The sequence below is a fragment of the Rhinopithecus bieti genome, unplaced genomic scaffold (genome assembly GCF_001698545.2).
Source record: "Rhinopithecus bieti isolate Rb0 unplaced genomic scaffold, ASM169854v2 scaffold_9663, whole genome shotgun sequence".
Classification (NCBI taxonomy): Eukaryota; Metazoa; Chordata; class Mammalia; order Primates; family Cercopithecidae; genus Rhinopithecus; species Rhinopithecus bieti.
The window spans coordinates 3,656,278-3,678,404 of NW_016806456.1; the positions used below are offsets into that span (position 1 = coordinate 3,656,278).

The 22,127-nt window shown below is 35.4% G+C and overlaps 1 protein-coding gene across 4 annotated transcripts in view; it reads right to left on the minus strand.

Moving 5' to 3' along the window:
* The window catches only part of SLC44A1 (solute carrier family 44 member 1), a 198,189-nt gene that overhangs the window by 71,587 nt on the left and 104,475 nt on the right, over positions 1-22,127 (minus strand). For all 4 annotated transcript variants that reach the window (XM_017876724.1, XM_017876723.1, XM_017876726.1 and 1 more), the window contains 8 exons: positions 19,435-19,528; positions 11,535-11,704; positions 9,487-9,576; positions 6,695-6,834; positions 5,032-5,218; positions 2,990-3,155; positions 2,000-2,156; positions 1,205-1,288 (listed from right to left, as the gene is read on the minus strand). In XM_017876724.1, the coding sequence (XP_017732213.1) occupies positions 1,205-1,288; positions 2,000-2,156; positions 2,990-3,155; positions 5,032-5,218; positions 6,695-6,834; positions 9,487-9,576; positions 11,535-11,704; positions 19,435-19,528 (1,088 nt within the window). The remainder of the gene's footprint in view (positions 1-1,204; positions 1,289-1,999; positions 2,157-2,989; positions 3,156-5,031; positions 5,219-6,694; positions 6,835-9,486; positions 9,577-11,534; positions 11,705-19,434; positions 19,529-22,127) is intronic.

Here is a 22,127-nt window from a genome sequence, read left to right on the forward strand (position 1 = left end):
TTAGCATACCTCTCCAAGGATAAGCTACTTAGTGATGGGTATAAAAATGCAATTATGATCATCTTTAGTGTATCCACCAACTTTCTGATAAAGATGATTTGGCCTCAAACCAATTTTAAAGAACCCAATTTTTCAAGTTGTTATGGCCGTTACTAATTATTTTAAGAATGAGCTTCCAAACACTTATACATCCACAGGGAATATTATGACCTATAAGAATGCATTTTGCTAATGAAACATCATACCTACTTTCTCATAGTAACCACAGAACCCAGTAAAGCAAAGTCCAGGCATGCTCAATACCATGACCATAGAACTATCAACCTGTGACTAGCCTGGAGTGAATGGAAAGTGCAATGCTACTCTTTAATCACTTAGCGGTAAATGGTGAGAAAGTCAGTTTTACCTCTGGCCTATTAGATGAGGGCATTAATACATTAGAATTGATTTTTAGGGAATGGAAAAGTAACTTAAAAATATAAAGAAAAGAAGGAAGGAATGCCCCACAGAGACTCCTAGATCCTCAGATATTAGATAGATAGAGGACTAACCCATTCCCCTCAGCCCTTTTATCCTATAAATATCAATTCTTCCATTCAACCTTATAAGTAGTACTTCCTTTAATAATATTTTCCAGGCCAATATCATAGTGTTTAGCAGTTGGGGACCCCCCCCACAAAAAAAAGTATCAGCATAGAGAGCACACTAGTTTGAATGATAGCAGCTAGTTGCAGAGAGGGATAAAGTGTCACAATAGCTTTACACTGAAGTTTTCAAACAACATTTTTAAAAATGAAAGGATAATAATAGCCACAGTAGTCAGATCCTTAGGGGAAACTTAAAAAATGAAGGAATGTGAATTAAGGGATAAGAGATAAATGTTTTCCCTGAAAAACAAACCCTAGTGATGTTTTATCTATTTATTAAAATAAAAATAATAATCTACATAACAAACCTGTACATGTAGCCCCTAAACCTAAAATAATAGTTGGAAAAAATTAAAATAATAATAAGCCTTGGTAAGCACATACATTAATTTAAAAAATAAGAATATGATTGAAATAGACACACTTTATCAAGGTACAATGTACAATACCACAAGAAAAATATAACATCTTTCAATTAAGTTTATTTTAGCTTGGGAGAAGAAACAATGAACCTATCTTTGAAAGTAAATATTAGATTTATTTTAAAAATATTTTACCTGATTTAAATAATTTAGGCACTTTTCAAGACACCAAAGGCAACAAATGCAAGATTTCAGCACACATCGTGCACAAGCATTTTCCTGGATGGGGGAAAAATTGAAATAATCAAAAAACCAAAGAATCAAACTGTCATATAGAAGACTTCAAACATCAGAAAATAAATAAAATTTTAAAATCACAATTTATGCTTCAAAGCCTCCATACTTGTCCACTTCCTCCTTAAAACATAATGACTGAATTATTTTTAATAAGTTAAATTCAATATTTACTTAGTCTCTATTGCATATAAGATACAACGAAGTTTATAACACCTGCAAGGTACTTACAATCTAGTAGGAGAAAAAAAAATACTAAACACAAAAAAGTTAGAATCAGAATGTAGTATAGATACTAAGTGTTATAAGAGTGGAGAACAAAGAGACAGCATTGTTTGGGAGATGGCAGGAATCAGGAAAGGTTTCTACAAAGGGGTAGAATTTGAGCTAAACTATGTTGAAATGCATGTTATTCCCACAGTCAAGGATAGGGAAGAAGTTCTAATAAGGAAGATATGTGAGTCAACAGAGAGGAAGAGCAGCACAGGAAACTTTTAGTAACTAGGGATTGGATGAATTTTGCCAGAGCATACGGAGCGCATGAGTGGGAGACAGGGGAGAAGGGCTAGATTTTGCCTCATAAAGACTTTGAAGAAAACACAACTTTGTATTTAACATTATTGGATGCTTTCCTACATGCAGAACTGAGGTCTGGAATGTGCCCACAGAAAGTACAGAAATGCATTTTCCTCTTACCTTTCCTTTGAGCTGACTGTGAATATACATAAGGATCATTCGCGGAATTTTGACTAATGTGATAATAAAAGATCCTTTTGCCACCGTACCAAGGTGGTAACGAATAAGGCGATTTACTGATGCCAAAATAGGTGTAAATGGCAAATTCCTTTTATCTCTATTTAAAAAAATGACCAAAAAGACAATTAAAACAAAGCCTAGATCAGGATGGAAACACAGGTATGGTTTAGAGTTCAATGCAGTGGGGGGGGAAAAAAAATCAGCTCATCATTCTTATTTTGTCTTATGACAAAATGGCCAAGTGATATATCACTATTACAAATGCTACTATTACAAATGCTACTATTACAAATGCTACTATTACAAATGCTACTATTACAAATGCTACACACATGCTATTTAAATTAATGTCATTGCTCTATGGTTTCATGGGGTTCTGATGCTCTAATACTTCAAGTTAAATAAAACTGTGCTCCGAAAGCTTTTATTAGTGAATACTTATAGGGTTAACCACATAATCAGAAAACAGAATTTAAAAAGATGTTCAATTTAGACTTGGCATATAATTATAATAGAAAACTATGAGGCCTAAAGCTTTCATATTTGGCTCTAAAGTTAGCGAAGGGAACTCACACTTGTTCCGGTCTAAACAAACTAAAAAGACTTGTCCTTTGATGGACTTTTATACAAAGCAAAAGTATGTATGGTACCACTATAAGATTTATTCTTCTGCTAAACACAATTTGTGACATCACGATAAATTTTTTGAGACAATTGCAGAAAACTATAAAGAATAAAACAACAATCTTTCATTTGACCACCTCCCAGAATTATCAACTATATATATATAACACTCTATCATATTCACTTCTAATTATTTTATTAAAGAAATGAAACTCGTACCAGCCCCAGTCTGATTCCCTTCCCCTCCAGCCTGTGGACACCGTCCCTCAGATGAACTTGAGTTGTCTAATAACAACAAATTCTCACCTAGTAAAATAGTATGTTACCACAGCTCCTGCCACTGTCATCTGCTGACACGCCAGAATAAATTCACTGATCCAAATCAGGCCCACCACATGGTACCACCACATGTACTGCAGAGGCCCAGAAATTTTGAACTCCACAAAGCCTTGCTCATTCTGAACAGGACTGCCTAGGAAAATATCAAGGGAGGAAAGAAGAAGCACATAAAGTACAAATCCAGAAATACGGCAATTAAATAGAAGGCAATAGGGCCCCTCTACCCCAAGCCACAAACCTTCTGATCCGTGTGCTATTTCATAAAGGGACAAAAACAACTATCACTTGAAAAGTTGTGAAATTAAGAATTGTACTATTGTGCATTTTGATGTCCTCAGAGGCATCATATAAAGCTTTTAAAAGCTGTTCTATTTGATAAAATTCTTCTTATATTACCAATTATTTAGTTTAACCATGAATTTTCAAACACTTCAGTTTTTTTCAAGACCTATTATTTATCCAATCATTATAGATTTCTTAGCAAAGTACAGAAATTATTATTATATTCAATTGCTAAGTGCGTGTGCTGAATGGACAGATAAGTTACATAGTTACATACAAGTTTACTATCCTTATGATACGCTTTACAATTAGTTCCATTTAAGTTTAACCTTTGATATTCGGTATGGCTGTAAGAAAGTCTGAGTGTCTAACCATGAACTATATCCTCACTTGGAGCTCTAGTTAGGGTCAGATCATTTCCAAACTAGAAAATCTCAAGGAAGTAAGTATATCCTTGGCTATACCTGGGATTTGAGGTAACTCCTGAGTGACACTGCATTCATTGGTTCATCTTAGAATGAATCTAAACATCTGAGTCAGTACCAGAACTTACTTCAAATTCATGATCATTTCAGAATTATAATGCAATTTCAGGCCTTCCCTGATCTAGACTTACATAGCTAGGATGTTCTAAAAAATCACGAATATGGGCTGGGCGCGCTACCTCACGCTTGTAATCCCAGCACTTTGGGAGGCTGAGGTGGACGGATCACATGAGACCAGGAGTTCAAGAGCAGCCTGGGCAACATGGAGAAACCCTGTCTCTACTAAAGATACAAAAATTAGCCAGGCGTGGTGGTGCATACCTGTAGTGCCAGCTGCTCGGGAGGCTAAGGCAGGAAAATTGTTTTAAACCTGTGAGGCAGAGGTTGCAGTGAGCTGAGATCGCACCACTGCACTCCAGCTTGGGCGACAGAGAGACACTCTGTCTCAAAAAAAAAAAAAGAAAGGGGGCCAGGAGCAGTGGCTCACGCCTGTAATCCCAACACTTTGGGAGGCTGAGGCAGGCGGATCACAAAGTCAGGAGTTCGAGACCAGCCTGGCCAATATCGTAAAACTCCATCTCTACTAAAAATACAAAAATTAGCCGGGCATGGTGGCACGTGCCTGTAGTCCTAGCTACTAAGGAGGCTGGGGCAGAAGAATCGCTTGAACCTGGGAGGCGGAGGTTGCAGTGAGCCAAGAGAGCACCACTGCACTCCAGCCTGGGTGACAGAGCAAGACTCCGTCTAAAAAAAAAAAAAAGACAAATATGGAGTAGGTTGTTGAAGAGCCATAACCACTACAAGTTATGATGGCTATTGGACCGTCACCAACAAATGTCTGAAGAATTACCTCTCGGCCGGGCGCGGTGGTTCAAGCCTGTAATCCCAGCACTTTGGGAGGCCGAGACGGGCGGATCACGAGGTCAGGAGATCAAGACCATCCTGGCTAACACGGTGAAACCCCGTCTCTACTAAAAAATACAAAAAACTAGCCGGGCGAGGTGGCGGCGCCTGTAGTCCCAGCTACTGGGGAGGCTGAGGCAGGAGAATGGTGTGAATCCGGGAGGCGGAGCTTGCAGTGAGCTGAGATCCGGCCACAGCACTCCAGCCTGGGTGACAGAGCGAGACTCCGTCTCAAAAAAAAAAAAAAAAAAAAAAAAAAGAATTACCTCTCTCTGATGTTCTAAAATAGTGGAATGCAAATCACGTTTGTCACTAAGAGAAAGAAGCATATCTTCTTACCGGTAGTGCCAAGAAAAAGAAGTGTCATGATCCAGTACACCCAAAATAAGACAAGAGCAAAAAAAGTCCAGAAGGGTTGGAAGACTAGCAGTGGCAAGTGAATGAAGACCTTGCCAGCTACGTGGAACAAGGCGATGGTAAGAGCAACACGTTTGCGCATAACCAACATTATCAGGAATAAGATCACCTGTATGGAGAGAATGGTTTCAGTTATTGTAAGTAGTGAAAACAGAAACCGAAAATAGTGGAAGTTTTTAACATAACCCTTCACCCCCAAACCTGGAGGTAGCATTCTTTGAATTTCAATAATATTTTAGCAGTAAGTATCTCTCTTGCAATATTTATTGTCAATTGTATATTACGGTTACCAAGTGTCCTTTAAAGCAAAACATAAAGGATTTATCAACTTATTAATACATCCTAGAATTTTTTTCCTTTTCCCTTTGCCACTCATTATGCATCAAAACATATTGTCAGTCAGGAGGAGACTCTTTATTTAAACAGATACACCATAAAAATAAGGTTTTTATTTCGATCTTCCCTATTAGACCAATAGCTCCTTAAAAGTGGGATCTGTGTCAGATTCACCCTTTGCTTCCTCCCATCCCCACATCCCATCTCCAGCAGCTGGCACAGTAAACTGTACCTAAAATGAGATTTCATTCATATTTTGTTGTAATATCTGTATAACAATAACTAACAAATATCTTTTGGCATCAATGGTTTTATGGTGGCTTTATTTTTTGTTTCTGATGCTCAATAAAAAGCTTCGGTTGCTCTTAGAAGTAGACTGATTTTTTTTTTCTTTTTTCAGAGAGAAGATAAAGATGAACCAAAGATATACATATAAATTATTTAACCACATGTTAATTGGTAATTTTATTGCTTAATACCTAAGCAGCAAATCTCACACACACACACACACATACACACACATACGCACACACAAATACATATATATATTTTGGAGACAAGGTCTCACTCTGTTGCCCAGGCTGTAATGCAGTGACACAATCATGGCTCAAGTGACCCTACCACCTCTGCCCCCCAAGTAGCTGGGACCACAGGTGCACACCACCATGCTCAGCTGATTTTAATTTTTTATGGAGACAGGGTCTCACTATCTTGCCCAGGTTGGTCTACAACTCGTGGGCTCAAGTGATCCTCCCACTTCAGTCTCCCAAAGTGCTAGCATTATAGGCATAAGCCACACTGTACCTGACCAGACCTATATTTCTGAAATAACGCCATATTGTTAAATGAAAAGTTTGAAAGACAAATGGGAAGATAATTAGTGAACAAGTAAATGAAATGATATATTTTTTAACATACTTTTCTGCAGTAAAGGGAATCATTTTTAAAAAGTAATTATCTTATGACAGTAAGAAATATGTTCTTGTAAGCAAATGGTAATGTAAATATTCTAGGCGAAAATCCTCTCTCAAAAAGCAGTCAGGGTAGAAAAAACGTTTCATCAAATAGCACTCATCCATGAGGGAAGCCTTTAGGAGACTTTTTAATGTTTCATACACTATGGGACAGAGATATTATCTACTGGAGATCAGGGTCAGGAATGCAAAAGCTAGATTTGAGTTTCTGCTCCATTAATGATCTCCTGCAAATAAAACACAAAACCAAAAGACACACCAAAGCCTAAACTCACTGTGAACACTGTAGCTGAAATGGCATAAATGAGGAGGGCCCGAAGATTGTCTTCAGCTATCTGAAGCTGCTCGGGAGTAATAGTTTCTTTGGGAGACCTTCTTTGCTTTGCATACAGCCACCATAGTACACCTGTGCCTCCTGGAGACAAAAGACCCAATTTTTAATGCAGCAATTAGCATAAGAAAATGTGTAACATAAATTCTCAATTTTCTTGACCCTTCCTACAGATCATCAAGGGACTAAGGCAGTGACAATCCATTTGGCTGGGAAGTACGTAGCGATAACTTTTTGCCAGCATAAAGAAAGTGTCCATTACTCTATTATCACCCTCCACATTAAGCACTTATAAATCCTTCAGTGTATCAAATAAGCTTCCTTCAAATTTATTTATTATTGACTATGAAGCTAAGAGCGAGCCAGTAGAAACATACACCCCTGAGAGGAACTGATCACAAAGAAAGAGCCTCAGCATTTAAGCTGAGGAGGCTGAAGGAAGGAAATAAGCATCACAGAAAACATCAACGAAGCTTGAAGAGGGCAAGGATCTTCTCTGTTGTACTCATCACAGATATCTCTGTGTCTTGCACTGACACAGTAATGCAGTTGATTAAATATTTGTACAATGAATACATGCAAATCAAAAGAACAGTTCCCACCAAAGGGAGGAACAAAGAGGAAACCTCTGATAGTGGTGGGTGCTAGGGATGGGCATTTTTTAATCTCCAACACCAGTTGAGAGATTCAAAGAACCAGACTGAAGACGGAGACAAACCTACCTCCACATATGAGAGCTGGCTTACATACCTACCTTCAACCCATTCAGCAAACATTTTGAATGCTACAGCACCTATTCTTCTAGCTAGAGATAGAGTAGTAAACAAAGCCGAGTTCTCATTCTTGCTGCTCATGGAACTTATGTAATAGTGGGGGCGGCGGGGGGGCGGGGGGAATAAGAAAACAAGGAAAAATACAATATATTAAGCCTAAAGAAAAAATGATCTCCTGGTAAGAAGGATATAGAGTGTTTGGGTAGGGAAAGCTTTGCAATTTTATATATGATGGGTAAGCAAGGCCTCACTGGTATTAGTAAGATGATAACTGAGCAACGGAATCAAAGACAGAGAGCAATCTATGATACTATCTAAGGAAAGAGTGTTCCAGGCAAAGTTCAAAGAGGCTGAGGTAGAACCATCCTTAGTATGAGAGAAAGAAGACCATTGTGGCTACTGCAATGAACAATGCGGAAAGTGGTAGAGATGTGGGCAGAGAGGTAGCTGGGGACCAGACCATACTGTAAGGCCTTGTAGGTCACAGTAAAAAATTGGATAATTCAGAGTAGAGAGATGTGTGTGTGTGTGGCTGATATGATAAATGTCTGGGAGATAAAAAACTGAAGTAAAGTCGAGGTACATCAACATCTGCACTCAAGAGTGAATGAGGTCAAAGACAAATTCCATTACCTATTTGTTGGCAAACACCAAGTACAAATTTTCCATCTGTTGAAGAGGAGGAAACAAATCAAAACTACCAGAAATTGGTGAAAAACATTTTAGAGCAAGGGGAATGTTTCCATTTTGAAGTCTTGCAGGTACAAGAAAATTGTTTGGAAAAATGTTTAATACATTCAGAAAATGGAAGAAGAAAATATGTTTCCTAGAAATAGAAATGAATTATAGGAGAAAAGCTGAAGTTAAAAAAATAGAAAGAAATTGAAATAATGATGCCAAGGAGGAAGCTGTTCACAATAGCCATGGTAGACAGTATTTATTATTAAACTTTTAATTTGTGTTAGGAACTGTGCTACGTCCTTTATAGATGTGATCTAATTTAATCATCACAACACTATTAATATCTAGAGCTTTAAACTTCTGTCTAATTCTGAATCATAATTAAATTTGCCTATGATCTTTTGGGGGAATCTTTTTAATTCAGAAATTTTTTATTTCTGTATTTGATTGTTGTTCCTGTTCCACTGTTTTCTTTTCTCCTAAGGTCACGGTTTATTCTTCTGCTATCATCTTCTAACTTACCATTTTACTTTTTTGGTAATTTTCCTTTACATTCAGGAAAATCTCTTCAAATTTATTTCCAAATAACTGATTTAGTTTTCCTTACTAGCAGTTCTGCACTACTTTATAGAAGAAGGACAAGTAGTGCCTAATAAAACTAGTCCAGGAAAACGTAAATGTAAATATAATCATAAAACTTTTAAGGCAAAGATAAACAAGATTTTAAAAGATACAGCAGGTGAAAATAATATTTTAACTTTAATTATAACCCTAGTACAAAAGCTCAGACTATTTAACAAGGGCAAAAAGTGGGAGGGAGCAGAAGAGAGTAGGGGATGAAAGGAAGCAAAGTTTATGCTAAATTTAAGGGAGGTAGGGGAGAACTCAACATATATCATCTTATTTCTGACTTTAATAATCACAGTAGTCTAAAGAATTTCAGGAAAGACAGAACAGATGAGAACAGTAAGACCAAACATACCAGTGAAGATTATAAATGTAATGAGAACAAATTGAATTACTAAAAGGTTTCATATTCAGCTGGTAAAATTTAACTATATATGTTCATATACATATGCATAGAAAAAAGGTCTGGACTTCAAATGCCAACAGTGATGAAATGAAGGGAGGGGCAAATAGAATTATGAGAAATTTTAAGGCAAAAATTAACAGTCTTCCTTGAAGATACAGCATGTGAAAATAAAATTTATTTTCTTCTTTATATTTCTATTTTCTACCAAAGTAGTTAAGTACCATGAAAACAAAGAAATAAATAGCTTACCAAGTGAACCAAGTATGACCAGAATTGTTAAGATCCACACAAGTACTCTTGATATATACCTGATTATCACCATCAAAATCATGGATAGAACTGCAGGGAAGATAAATAGAGAACATATAGAATATTATTTGAAAACACAGGTAAATACAAAGAAAACCCTTTTGATGGTTGCTTTTTTCCCCAGGGAAATAATCTGTTGCTATTGACCACATTAGGTAAGGAAGGAAACTGGCTGCTGTTGTATTTGACTTTGCTACTTGTACCACTTAAATAGCATCACCCGAAACCAGAGTCACCTAACTGTGGGTTTAGAAACTACAGAAAAAAATACATGCAAATGCACATGGTGACTCAAAAACAGCACAGGACTGTTGTGGATTCACCACAGGGAAGACATCAGACATGCAAACATACATGCCAGCACACAAAGTGTAGAGAATGACATGTCATGTTGGTGACAAGAAAAATTACCACACATAGACAGAGATCAGTTAAATTAGGTGCTACCCTTTATTGAGTAATCTATGTATTTCAGGACCAACTTAACTTCTCTGACAGTCCAGAAGCTAAATGGCATCTTATCCTTTTCTGGCTGTTTCCCCTCTAGAACTCCAAAGGATGGTCTGACCCTGTGGAGTAACATCCTGAAGCCTACTATGGCCAAACTTCCTCTGTCTAATTTCTCAACTGAGGTCGGGGGTCCCAGGTGAGGAGACCTTCCTCAAAAAGGAGCAAAGCTGTTTGAGTTATACAGCCAATTATTCTACCTGCCCCAAGCTAAATCCCATGTGCTATAATCCTGAGTAAAAATCTTAAAGAAGAAAGGAAAGATTTAACCCTTGCATGGGAATTACATTTCTGAAATAATAATTTATAAATGTCTTAATTATCTAAAGGCCCATTCCACAAAAAATGAACAAAGATTTTTTAAGTTTATATTACATACTTAAGTCTCAAAAGAGAATCATTCTAATAAAAAATAGAATTCTGATGGCTTAACATTATTGGCACTATTTTAATTGGATTTTAGTTTTGTGGTTAAAGTATTCAACTATTTCAAAAACCAAATAATTTTGATATAAAGCTAGACTAAGAGTCAAGTTACTTTGGGCCACTTGCAAAGCCAAATAAATGGTTGGGATTCGTGTCTAGGTAACATTATTAAGGTACTCACTTTTGCAATAAATGTACAGGAACCAAAAACAGATGGGAGCCTTTCAAATATCACAGAAATAGATTTTCATATGGACAGCATTATTTCAATTGAGTCAAGTACTACCTAAGCAAAAAGAAAATACTCTCTAATGACAGGAAAGACGGAAATACAGCTTGTATCTTCTCAATGGCTATAACTGTTAACAGGCATAAATACTAAGTTTACTTATATAATGAAATAGCTGTTGGTTCCTACCATAGTTTACTTCTCCCAACTAAGAAGGCCTATACATTCTGATAAGGTACATATAGTTCTAGAATAATACAGGGAGTTTTAATCTTGAAAATAAAATTTTTATTTGATTTATTATCTATTTATGGACTAGAAAACTCAGTGGCTAATAGGTGGAGATTTCCTAATTTTTCCAGCAATACATCGATACTATGCACTGCAGCAATGAAAAGGAAATTACATACTTCAAAATTAATCTATCAGAAATCTATATTCTTAGATGGGAATATATAAGAGAATATGTCACCTCCTGTATAAGTAAATATACCTTTTAGGAATCATAACTAAAAACAGAGGGTTGTTGATTCATTAAAAGAAGCCTCCTGCTATCATATTAAAGTAGCTGTGGACTAAGTAACCAATGTTTGGGAAAACACTAGTTTTCTCCAATGAAAGAAGAAAAGAAGGGAATGAGTTTCAGATATATATACATACTTATATGTACATATTCTTAACTATATATAATCTGAAACAATGATTTTGGCTATGGGAAGTTAAACATTTTACAAGTATCCCCAGTTGTATTCATATTTTGGCTAAAAGACAAAACAGTCTTCTACTGCAATACTATGCAATAGCTAATAATGAGAAAAACAATTACCTAGTGATAACAAGCAAAGTCCCAATATAATTTCTTTGCTGGTCATTACTCCACTAATCAGCCTGTGTAAGACACTATTGTCACTGACAAAGGTGATCAGGGCCTCTGCAAACTTGGCATAGCAGGAAATGTTCACAGGAGCACAGCGATGGAAGAATGGAATAGGTGCACTGGTGACACAAGAAAAAAAAAATCAGAAAAAAAATTACTCCTACTTAATATAAATGCCACATCAAACACACAAATGAAAGGTGAATATGGCTGCAATACACTCCACCCTCCACGCATCATTATGGGAGCTAAGAGCTGTGTGCTTAATGCTATGAGGATGACTGTCATGGGTAGTGATGCAAATCTTACCACAAGCCTTATCAAAGAGGGTGGAGTGCATGTTCCAACAGAAGACATTACCCTCCCCTTTTGAAAAGAAACGCACACACACACATACACACACAGAACTACCAAAAGCAAAACCAAACACTTAAAACTCCTTAGCCTGCACATCTACCAGTCAAGGGGCAGATGACAAAGCTTACAAACACATACTTTATTGAACTGAAAATGAATTTTTGCCATAAGCGATTTGAAAATAAAAAGCACATGCTTTTACTTGAAATGTGCCACCATTAATAGAATGTTTCCTCTAACAAAACAGCATACAAAATCTCAGATTAATAAAGGTGTTTACAGCATAAGCTTAATACCTCTCATATAAACAAAGTCATCCTGAGACATCAACAAACAGCATAATAGTCAGCTATTTAAAATAGTAACCATGAGTAGTAATATATGGAAATGCTTATAATGTAATAATAGAAGGGGAAAAAGTATATCTAATGTGATATCTCTGCATAAAAGATTACACATAATCGGCCGGGCGCGGTGGCTCAAGCCTGTAATCCCAGCACTTTGGGAGGCCGAGACAGGCGGATCACGAGGTCAGGAGATCGAGACCATCCTGGCTAACACGGTGAAACCCCATCTCTACTAAAATACAAAACTAGCCGGGCGAGGTGGCGGGTGCCTGTAGTCCCAGCTACTCCGGAGCCTGAGGCAGGAGAATGGCGTAAACCCGGGAGGCGGAGCTTGCAGTGAGCTGAGATCTGGCAACTGCACTCCAGCCTGGGTGAGAGAGCGAGACTCTGCCTCAAAAAAAAAAAAAAAAAGATTACACATAATCATGAGAACAGAAAATAATTAAAAAGTGAGACATAGTGGACTTGTTAAGATCACATAATTCTGGGCTATTTTCTTTTCATCAGTCACTATTAATCTAAGGTTATCTGTGTCTAAAAAGACGTAAAATAACCAATTACTTAGTCATTTATATTAGGCTTATATGGACTGAAGCTTTTACTTGTGAAAGACTACAGCTATGTGTAAACTGTGACATTAATCTGGTTTGTTACAACATGGTTCTACTTCTGAGAGGATAGTATACACTATCCTCAACTTCTGAGAGGATAGTATACACTAATCAATGAGAGATTTTAAACACAGAACTATGAATATGCCTTTGGTTGTGATTTACTGGAATTCTAAGACAGCCATATGTATGTCCATGCATACATACACACTTATACGTGCCTTATGTTAAAATTTAGCCATCGCTAACATGAATCCCACATTTCCAGAATTGTTCTTGTAACTTTTTAAAAAATGGTATCCATGAAAATATGTTCATAGAACTTTAAGTTACAGCTACAACTACGTTTTTGACTGGAATGATACAAATGTGTTCTCATTCTTGGTTGGCACTGTATTTTGGTCCAATGAGTGGATAAAATTACATGGTTGGGCACTACAAGGTTTCTAATCTCAGCAAAGCAACTTCGTATGACCTGAAGCAAAACACTATCCTTGTTTCCTTCCTTGAAAAACAATGTTTCTTTTCCAGTAAGAATATAACCACACTATGTATCAGTTTCCTTTAAATGTTAGTAAACGAGCACCATTGGTGGTAAGAATAAGTGACATCTTCCATGCTGTCATATTTGGTGGAACATTAAAATAATATAATTTTAAAGATCTAGCTTTGCCTTAGTCTTGCTTTAGTAAATATATCCAAAAACGATGACATAACAATATGACATGAATATTTGTTTTTAAAAATTGCCTCTTGCATCCCTGTGTATTTGTGTAAACCTCCAAAATGGTATTAGTGAAAGCTAATGCCAAAGGTTTGATATTGTATCAGAAAGCACAGGAAGCCAGAGCATTCTAAGAAATGCTTGAATTATAGGTATTCAAGTCATTGTTTTTTTTAACCAAAAAGTGCTTCACAAATGATGCAAAAAGATATTAAATTATAGAATACCTTTAAGTGAAGTAGATTTAGTTAAAAATATTATGAGACTCAAAAAGGATTAACTGCAAATTTCTAAGTCAGTAGAAGCTGATTTGTGACAGAAACCTTTAGACTAACAACTTTGCATGATGAAACTTCTTTTCTGATGTTGTCTAGATGCTATCTCTGCAAGTTAGTGTCTCTGCCTAAGGACTCTTCTAACCATATTTTTAAACTAAAGCCTGGTTGTCTATCCTTCAACACTAAAATCCTCTCTGTTTCATGATTATCTATAACTCCATCCTCTATTTATTACCCCATCATCTGTGATTTAGTGTCTATTTAATTTACTTGCCTCTAACCTTGAACATAAAATATATTCACTTAAGGATACTGATGTCTTTTTCTTGTTTTCAGTACCCACTATTTTTCTCAGCCCTGCTTTCCTGTTTTCTTTTTCCTGCCAGGTAACTATAAAAACCCCAATTCTTCTAATCTTGCACCCTGCCTGTAACTCCATCTCTCTCTCTTACTTTCTCCATTGGTTAGCTGAAAGAGTAGGAGTAAGTACTCTGCAAGTCTCTTCAGATCATCATCATCATGCAAGAGGGCACCCATAAATCGATGACACAAAATTATATAGGAACAGGATGCCCAATATGTTCAGTGTTGTTGTTGTTTTCAAATTTAGGATGAGAATAGATGATTTTAAGAGAGAATGACTATAACTTTCAAAATGAAAATCCTTCATTTTTATTTAGGAGGAAATGCTGGGTAATATCTGCTCTGAACTTACCCTTTCAAACATTTTTACACACTGTTTATTAACAGTTGGCCAATTGGAAAGAGTACTTTTGTAAGTATCCTTCAAAGAACTGGAATAAAATAACAGCAGTCCTTTACACCAAAATTCAGTCGATGTCAGTTAAAAATAAATAAATAAAATAAAATAAAATAAAACAACCTGATGCTCTAAATTTAAAGGTATAAAATTAGCACATGCTGAGTAACTACATTGTCTAGCTGATAGGCAAAATCTGTTCCTAGTGGTAATGAAAAACAAAAATAGAAGACAAACATAAGAAGAAATAATATATAGGGACATTATTCAAAAATAAGATGAAATACTTAGCTTTAAAGTAAAAGCACTAGATTCCCTTGTTTGAAATCTAAACAAACTAGATTTCCTTACTTGTCATTCTTTTCTCAACTTTTCCCCAAACAAAAACAACTCTGCCGGTCACAGAGTTTTGATACTTGAATTGTTTTCTTATTTTAAAAAAATAAGTAAACAATTGTGTCATTGAAATGGTTTGTTTTATATTTTAGCATTGAAATCCCATGTGATTTAATGAATTTAGGTGGAGTTGAATACACCGATTTCATATACCACTCAGAAAATAATACTTCTGAGGAGCTAGTATTATGAGATCATTTCTACTTTAGTATCTTATGTAAATGACACATTTTGTGCTTCTTAATTAAAAGGACAAGCCTAAAGTATTCTATATACAGTAAGTTTTTCTACATTCCAAAGCCCACCAAATATTGAATCTTTAGTAAGTCAATGTAGTCACATTAGGAAGTGATGCTGTTTCACTTGCTGAAGCAGTCAAGAACAAAATGAACTTATAATGAGTCTTTTAAAAGTTTTTACATTAGTCCCTCATATGAAAATTACATCTTACCTTGGCAAACATACTGTCCATTTCCCTTTCAGTTCAGATCATCACAGTTAATAAGCTCCCTAAAGTATGATGACTAACAGTGCCTAATACCACTTGTCCATTTGTCTTCACAAGAAGGCAGGGGTCTGCATCTCATATAATTACTTTAGAACCTCAGGTTATAAAGAAACAATTACACATGATTTCAGCAAAAGTTTTATTTAAGTAAGTATAACAATAAAGTATTCTGGCAATATTTCTACAGTACACTAAAGGCAGGAAATATGAGTCTAAATATGGAGTGGTGTTTCTTTTTTCTCTTCTTTCACCCTTTTTAAAACATTTTTATTATTTGTTTATGTATGTATGTTTGTATGTATGTATGCATGCATGTATGTTTTATAGAGAGAGAGGGTCTTGCTACGTTGCTCAGGCTGGTTTTGAACTTTCAAGCTCAAGTGATCCTCCCACTTTGGTCTCCCAAAGTGTTGGGATTATAGGCATGAGCCACTGTGCCCGGCCTTCTTTCACTCCTATACTCTTTGTTGTTGTTGAACACTCACTGTGGTATAGACTACAACATCCTAGATTCAAATTCCAATTTGCAACAATTAGTTGTATGGCTTTAGATAACCTCTCTCATCTTCTTTTTCCTCATCTACAAATTGGGGGCAATATCTTGACAGGTTTTTGTGAAAGTTAAATGAGATAATATATATGAGAGATACTGTGGGATAGCTGGCAAGTAGTAGATGATTTGTAAATGTTAATTTATCCTTGAATCCTCCATTGAAAAATATGAACAGATAACATTTTTTTCTTGGCTATTAATTTCTTTCTTCTTTTTTCTGTTTTTTTTTTTTTTTTTTTTTTTGAGACAGGGTCTTGCTCTGTTGCCCAGGCTGGAGTGCAATGGCACAATCTTGCCTCACTACAATTCCACTTCCCAGGTTCAAGCAATTCTCATGTCTCAGCCTTCTGAGTAGCTGGGATTACAGGCATGCACCACCATGCCCAGCTAATTTTTGTGTTTTTGGTAGAGACAGGGTTCCGCCATGTTGGCCAGGCAGGTCTTGAACTCCTGACCTCGAGGAATCCACCCGCCTCGGCCTCCCAAAGTGCTGGGATTACAGGCATAAACCACTGCATCTGGCCTTTGGCTATTAATCTGTCATCTATACATTATTGTATCATTAATTCCCCAACACCTAGTAAACTTTCTGTCATGCAGAGGTGCCCAACTACATGATGAATAAACTGAATTTATGTAATCTGTTTCTACAACTGCTGTTTTCTCCGGCTATTTCTAAAAGCACTGTAAGCATACTGGCTAGCTATTCCCCATACTGCCACCGTGGTTGGCATTTCACCAATAGAGAATTATGAATTTGGATAAAATACAACTCTTTCTAGGCATTTGTTTTTAAAATTCAAAAGCTTTTAGGAATGGTAATCATCTGGTTATTATGTGTCACTAATGCTTCATTGAAAATTAGTTTACAATTGCTTTTCTCTAAAACAGGTGCTGCTTTTAGCTGTAGAAGGCCCCTGGATACCCAAGAAAGATAGGCCAAAGGAAGAGGTTCTAGAAGTTTAAAGAAATACCTCCTAAGTCAAGTGCCAAGCACAGTAATAGATGTTTAATGCGTATTATCTTGTTTAACTCTTACAATTCCTTGAGGGGAGTATGACTATTCCCATTTCACTCATGAAGACACTTGGTTTACAGAGAGGTTAAGAGGCTTGCAAGAGGTGACAAATAGAAAGTAATTATATGGAATTCACCCCAGACTTATCTCAAAGTTCATGTCCTTCTGTCCCAGTAGGATGTTCCTAGAAGGACACCAAAAGAGATGTGAAGGATGCTGAGGGGTACTTGCCTGCCTCATAGTTTTGCCTGGTGCTGGTCTTTTGCCATTAAAAAAAGTCACCAAAAACATAGTCCCTACTAGACTATGAGTTTAAGGACAGAGACTAGGTCTTACTCACCTTTGGAGACTTGGTATCTAATACAATGATGTGTGGAACGGGGTGATGCCCCAAGTCTTTTTATTAAAACAAATTTATTCTTATTCTCAGATCCTTTCAGTTTGTTTACCTAATGCTATATAGCTCTGGTATTTACAAGATTTGCCTTCTTTCTATCAAATGTTCTTCTCTTTTACTTTCCAGCTGGCTTGGTTCAGACAAAAGTGATAACATACTTAGACTGTGATGTACTAAAATAAGTAAAACATAAGGATTTTTAAACACAGCATGCAGTCAGTTTTCAGATGGTATAGGTTCAGCACTGCATTTTAGATTAGTGAGGTATTAGATGATGACCTTGTTAGAAGCCATTTCTGTCCATCTCTAAAATCTTCTCCCCTAATACTATTCTTTGTCTTCTAGTGAATACCCCTAGGACATGGTGAGATGCATGTGTGTACCAAAAACTGAAAAAACCAAGATAACCAGGAACAGGCAGTCCTCAACAAAGTGGCATCAGAGGTCAGAGGCAGGGAAGGATGTGCAGGATGGGCTGAGCTGCCCCCACCTGACATCCTGCCCCCATTACACAGGAGCAGAGACTTCTCTCTCACGACCAGGCTTTCTGGCTATCCTGTCATAATATGTTTTAACCTTGAAAGCATGATTCTATATTCAAAGTATATATTTAAAACAGACTTTACCAGTTGGATAGATAAGGGTATGGAGCTTTTCTCATTTTTATATGGATAAATTTTCTCCTAAGACTATTCGAAGGATCTCCTTTTCTTTACTGCCACAGCCTCCGTAATATTCTCAACTTATATGAATGTAATCTCCGTAGCTGTTGGTTTAAGGCCATAATTTGTAGGTCTCTCTTACTATCTTTTAAAATAGTCCCTTTAGTTTTATGTCTACCGGCTTTAAATTTTGATTTTCAACAGCAGCTTGACAAGATTAATGAGCTGAAAATATATTTAACTGATACATCTTTTTTTTACTTTCAACAGAAAATTTCAAATTCAAGTTAATAAAACCCAAGTTACACCCATAAGTAATCCAAAAGAAAGTAGACATGAGTGTCAAAATTTTTTATACAACAGCTTCCTATAATATATTGAGATGCAATTAAAGTGGCCTCAAGTACATTTTCCTGGAGAAGTTGACTCATGTTACACACAGTTGGCAATATACACTAAGGCTGTGATTTGACCAACATTCCAAAGTGTGTAGGGGTGTGTGTGTGTGCACAAATGTATATACAAAACTATACATACACACATATACATATACCTAATTCTGAGCATATATTTTACAATGCTTGATAATGCATTTCCTTTCAAAAAATCTATTTATAATTTTAAACGTTGCTTTACTTGTAACTACTTTGAGATCCTTCCAAAGAACATTTCTTGTTTCATCTTTGTATTCATTATGCATAGTAGGTACTTAATAATAAATGTTTGTTGAATAAGACCTTGGATAAGATATAGGAAACAACCTAATACAGAGAATGTTACCTAAAAAATATAACCTGAAAGAAACTATGGGGAATAATCACTGGCATACTTTCTAAATTCACAAAGTAAATTTACAGCAATCCCAGTAAATATTACTAGGATCAATTTAAAAAACTCTTTGGAGATTGTGAGAGTTGGTTTCTAAGTTTGTTGCAGATTTTACAGCAATTCAGTGGTTTTGTACACTTAAAATTATGGCATGAAAATAAAACAAAAAAAGCAAGCCCCTAAAATAAATTTAAAATATCTCAGAACAAGAAAAGTTGGCTGCCTATGTGTTGTTTTTCAATATTAAATATATAATGTCATTTCTATTCCTACTTTAAAATTTTTGTTATAAAAGTATTGGACCTGGCCAACAGGTATCAAATGACTATTTTCTCAGAATAACATATATTGTTTAAAATTTACCTACAAAAACAACAGTCACAAGTTAACAACTTTGCAATAAAATTTACCTCGCTGGAACTGGTAGTTTGGGGCAGAGAACAGAAGATTTTGAAGATGTAGTGTATTCAGAAGGCTTTAGGTTGTAGCTACATAGTGCTGAACCTGTTCAAAGAAAAATTATATGTTAGCTGGCAGAAGACTCAGAAAAAATTCTCTCACTATCCATTTTAATTTTGTATCATTCAACATATGCAACTTTCCAAACATTATAGAATTCATAGAAATCTGATTTGATGTATAAGTCCTCAACCATTTAAAATTGACCAATTTTATCTCAACCAATTAAAATTTCTCTAAAATTACTATTAATGTAATTCATGTACAAATTTTAATTAATATTAAAGGTAAAAATAAGTGCTAGAACTACCTTTATTGAGTGTCAGGTTCTCTGCAAGATGACATTTATGTATTATACAATTTACTATAACTCTATAAAGCAGGTATTATTAAGCCTACTTTAGAGAGAAGGAAATAGAGGCTAAGAGACAAGGTAAATAACTTGCCTAAGAACATAGAGCTAGTAGGAGTAAAGCTGGGATTAAACACCACATCTCTTGACCACAAAGCCTGTGCTCAATTACATATTATGCCTGTTTTTACAATTACTGCATTTAACTCATGTAAATTTGGATAATACATTACTTATTTAAAAAGCAGGAAACATTCCTAACTGTAAATAAACTGAACAAATTGACAAAACTGATAAACTGATAAAAGTGATTCCTAGTTTTCAGAGTTTAAGACAGCTTAAATTCAACTGTAGATTGGTTATGCGAAAAAACATTAATTTTTCTGATTATATGGCCAACACACATTGAATATACATAACATGTATACAATGTAAAATTTACATAATACATTAATGTATTATATAATTTACTATTAACTCTATAAAGCTGGTATATACATTAATTTCCTTAGTATAGAAAATTGAGATGGATAAAGTCCACTAAATCCAATATAAGTCTTATTTTCCTGATCTGTTAATTTTAAAATACAGCAACTAGAATACTGGAAGGTTCATTGTATAATATATTGTTAAGTGAGGAGACCCAGGCTCCAGTTCTAATTTTGCTGCATTTCATCACATAAACTGTTTATATTTTATTAACTGCTGTTCCCACCAGATTACTAATTTGGTCAAATACTTTATTATTAAATAAACAGAATAGCTTTGCATCTGTACTATGATGATACTGAACTTTTATATCACCATGGAAAAAGCTTAAAATATAATGTGAACAGCAGACTGCAACACTGAGTTAATTATGGAAAAGGCATGTGAGATAGGAGAAGGAACTGGAAGGCAATATAGAAAAAAGAATATAGCTTGATTTAATGGGACAACAAAATTGGGAACAAATTTATTTCATTTATATCTTGTCCTATCAATCAAAATAATTTTTAGAAAGGCACAAACCAACATTTAATTTAGCAATGATGCCCCAAACCAGCAAAAAACCCAAGTGATTAAATATGTGAGCCTTAATAGCATACTGAAATGAGTGCATGTAGCATATATTTTATATAAAGATAATCTGAGTAATCTGACAATGCAAAATATTTTTAAAGCGATAATTATGAGTTACATGGCATTGTTCTTCAAGCTTTTAAAGCTTAAAGTAGGCTCAATAAGAAACTACGTTTTAAAAATTGTGCTTGACTACTCTTTTGCATTTTAATGATGTATTTTTTAAAAAGCTAAGCATAAATATTAAATATTTAACTCTTCTAAGAGCATTGTCTTTGACACTTGAATATAATGCCACTAGATTACATTTATAGCAATTTTGCAGACAACATAACAATGGCAAGGAAACATTTTAGATTAATCCTGAAATAGCTAGGAGTCCTAGTATAGAATTGCTTATGAAAAACAGCAACTGTGCCAATAAGTGTGGAGCATCCGATGTGATCATCAACTTCCTGATCTGAATTGTCAACTTATTTCTTTCAGAGTCCAAGATGGAATCGATTTGCACAAAATAAAAGGCCCTAACTAAAGCACTTTGTGTCAGTGCTGCCAAATACACTGCTTCATCTGAATTCAGTTAGCATAATCTCTATCCCCACCCTTTCTTCATTTAAAAAAGGAGGTCAGCAGGTGCAATGGAGTTCAATTTTATAAATACTTTCCCAGGATAATACTCAATGAAAGGATAATAGCCTTATCTCTGATGGTATTCTGGGACACAGGCCAGTACTAAATAGATCCTGTACTAAATAGATTAAAGGAAAAAGATCTTTACAATGTGTTAGTAGTAATAATCATAAGAAACCTTATACTGCTTCCTGCTCAAAGGGTTGATGAACAGAGAAGCCTCAATGAAGAACATTAAAACAATTCAGTAATGGCAAACATTTTATCACTGTTTTTCTTTTCATGTTCATTAGCTAAGCATTTTCAGTGAACATTCTGAAGGTAGTTTCTTTTTTTTTTTTTTTTTTAATAAAGAAAAAATTTTGGTTAGACTTTCGGAAGGTTGTTTTTTTTTTTTTTTTTTTTTTTTACAGTGAACGTATAAAAAATACTTAGCACAAGAAGTTTGGATTTAACCAGTAGGACAAAGTTTTCCTTCTAATGCAAAAGCAGGTAAAAATTATACATGAGTAATGAAAAGCAGAAAACTAAGAACAAAAGCTTATCTAAAGCACACCAGAGGCAATCCATGCAACTCAGCCGATGTTATTCAAAGACTAT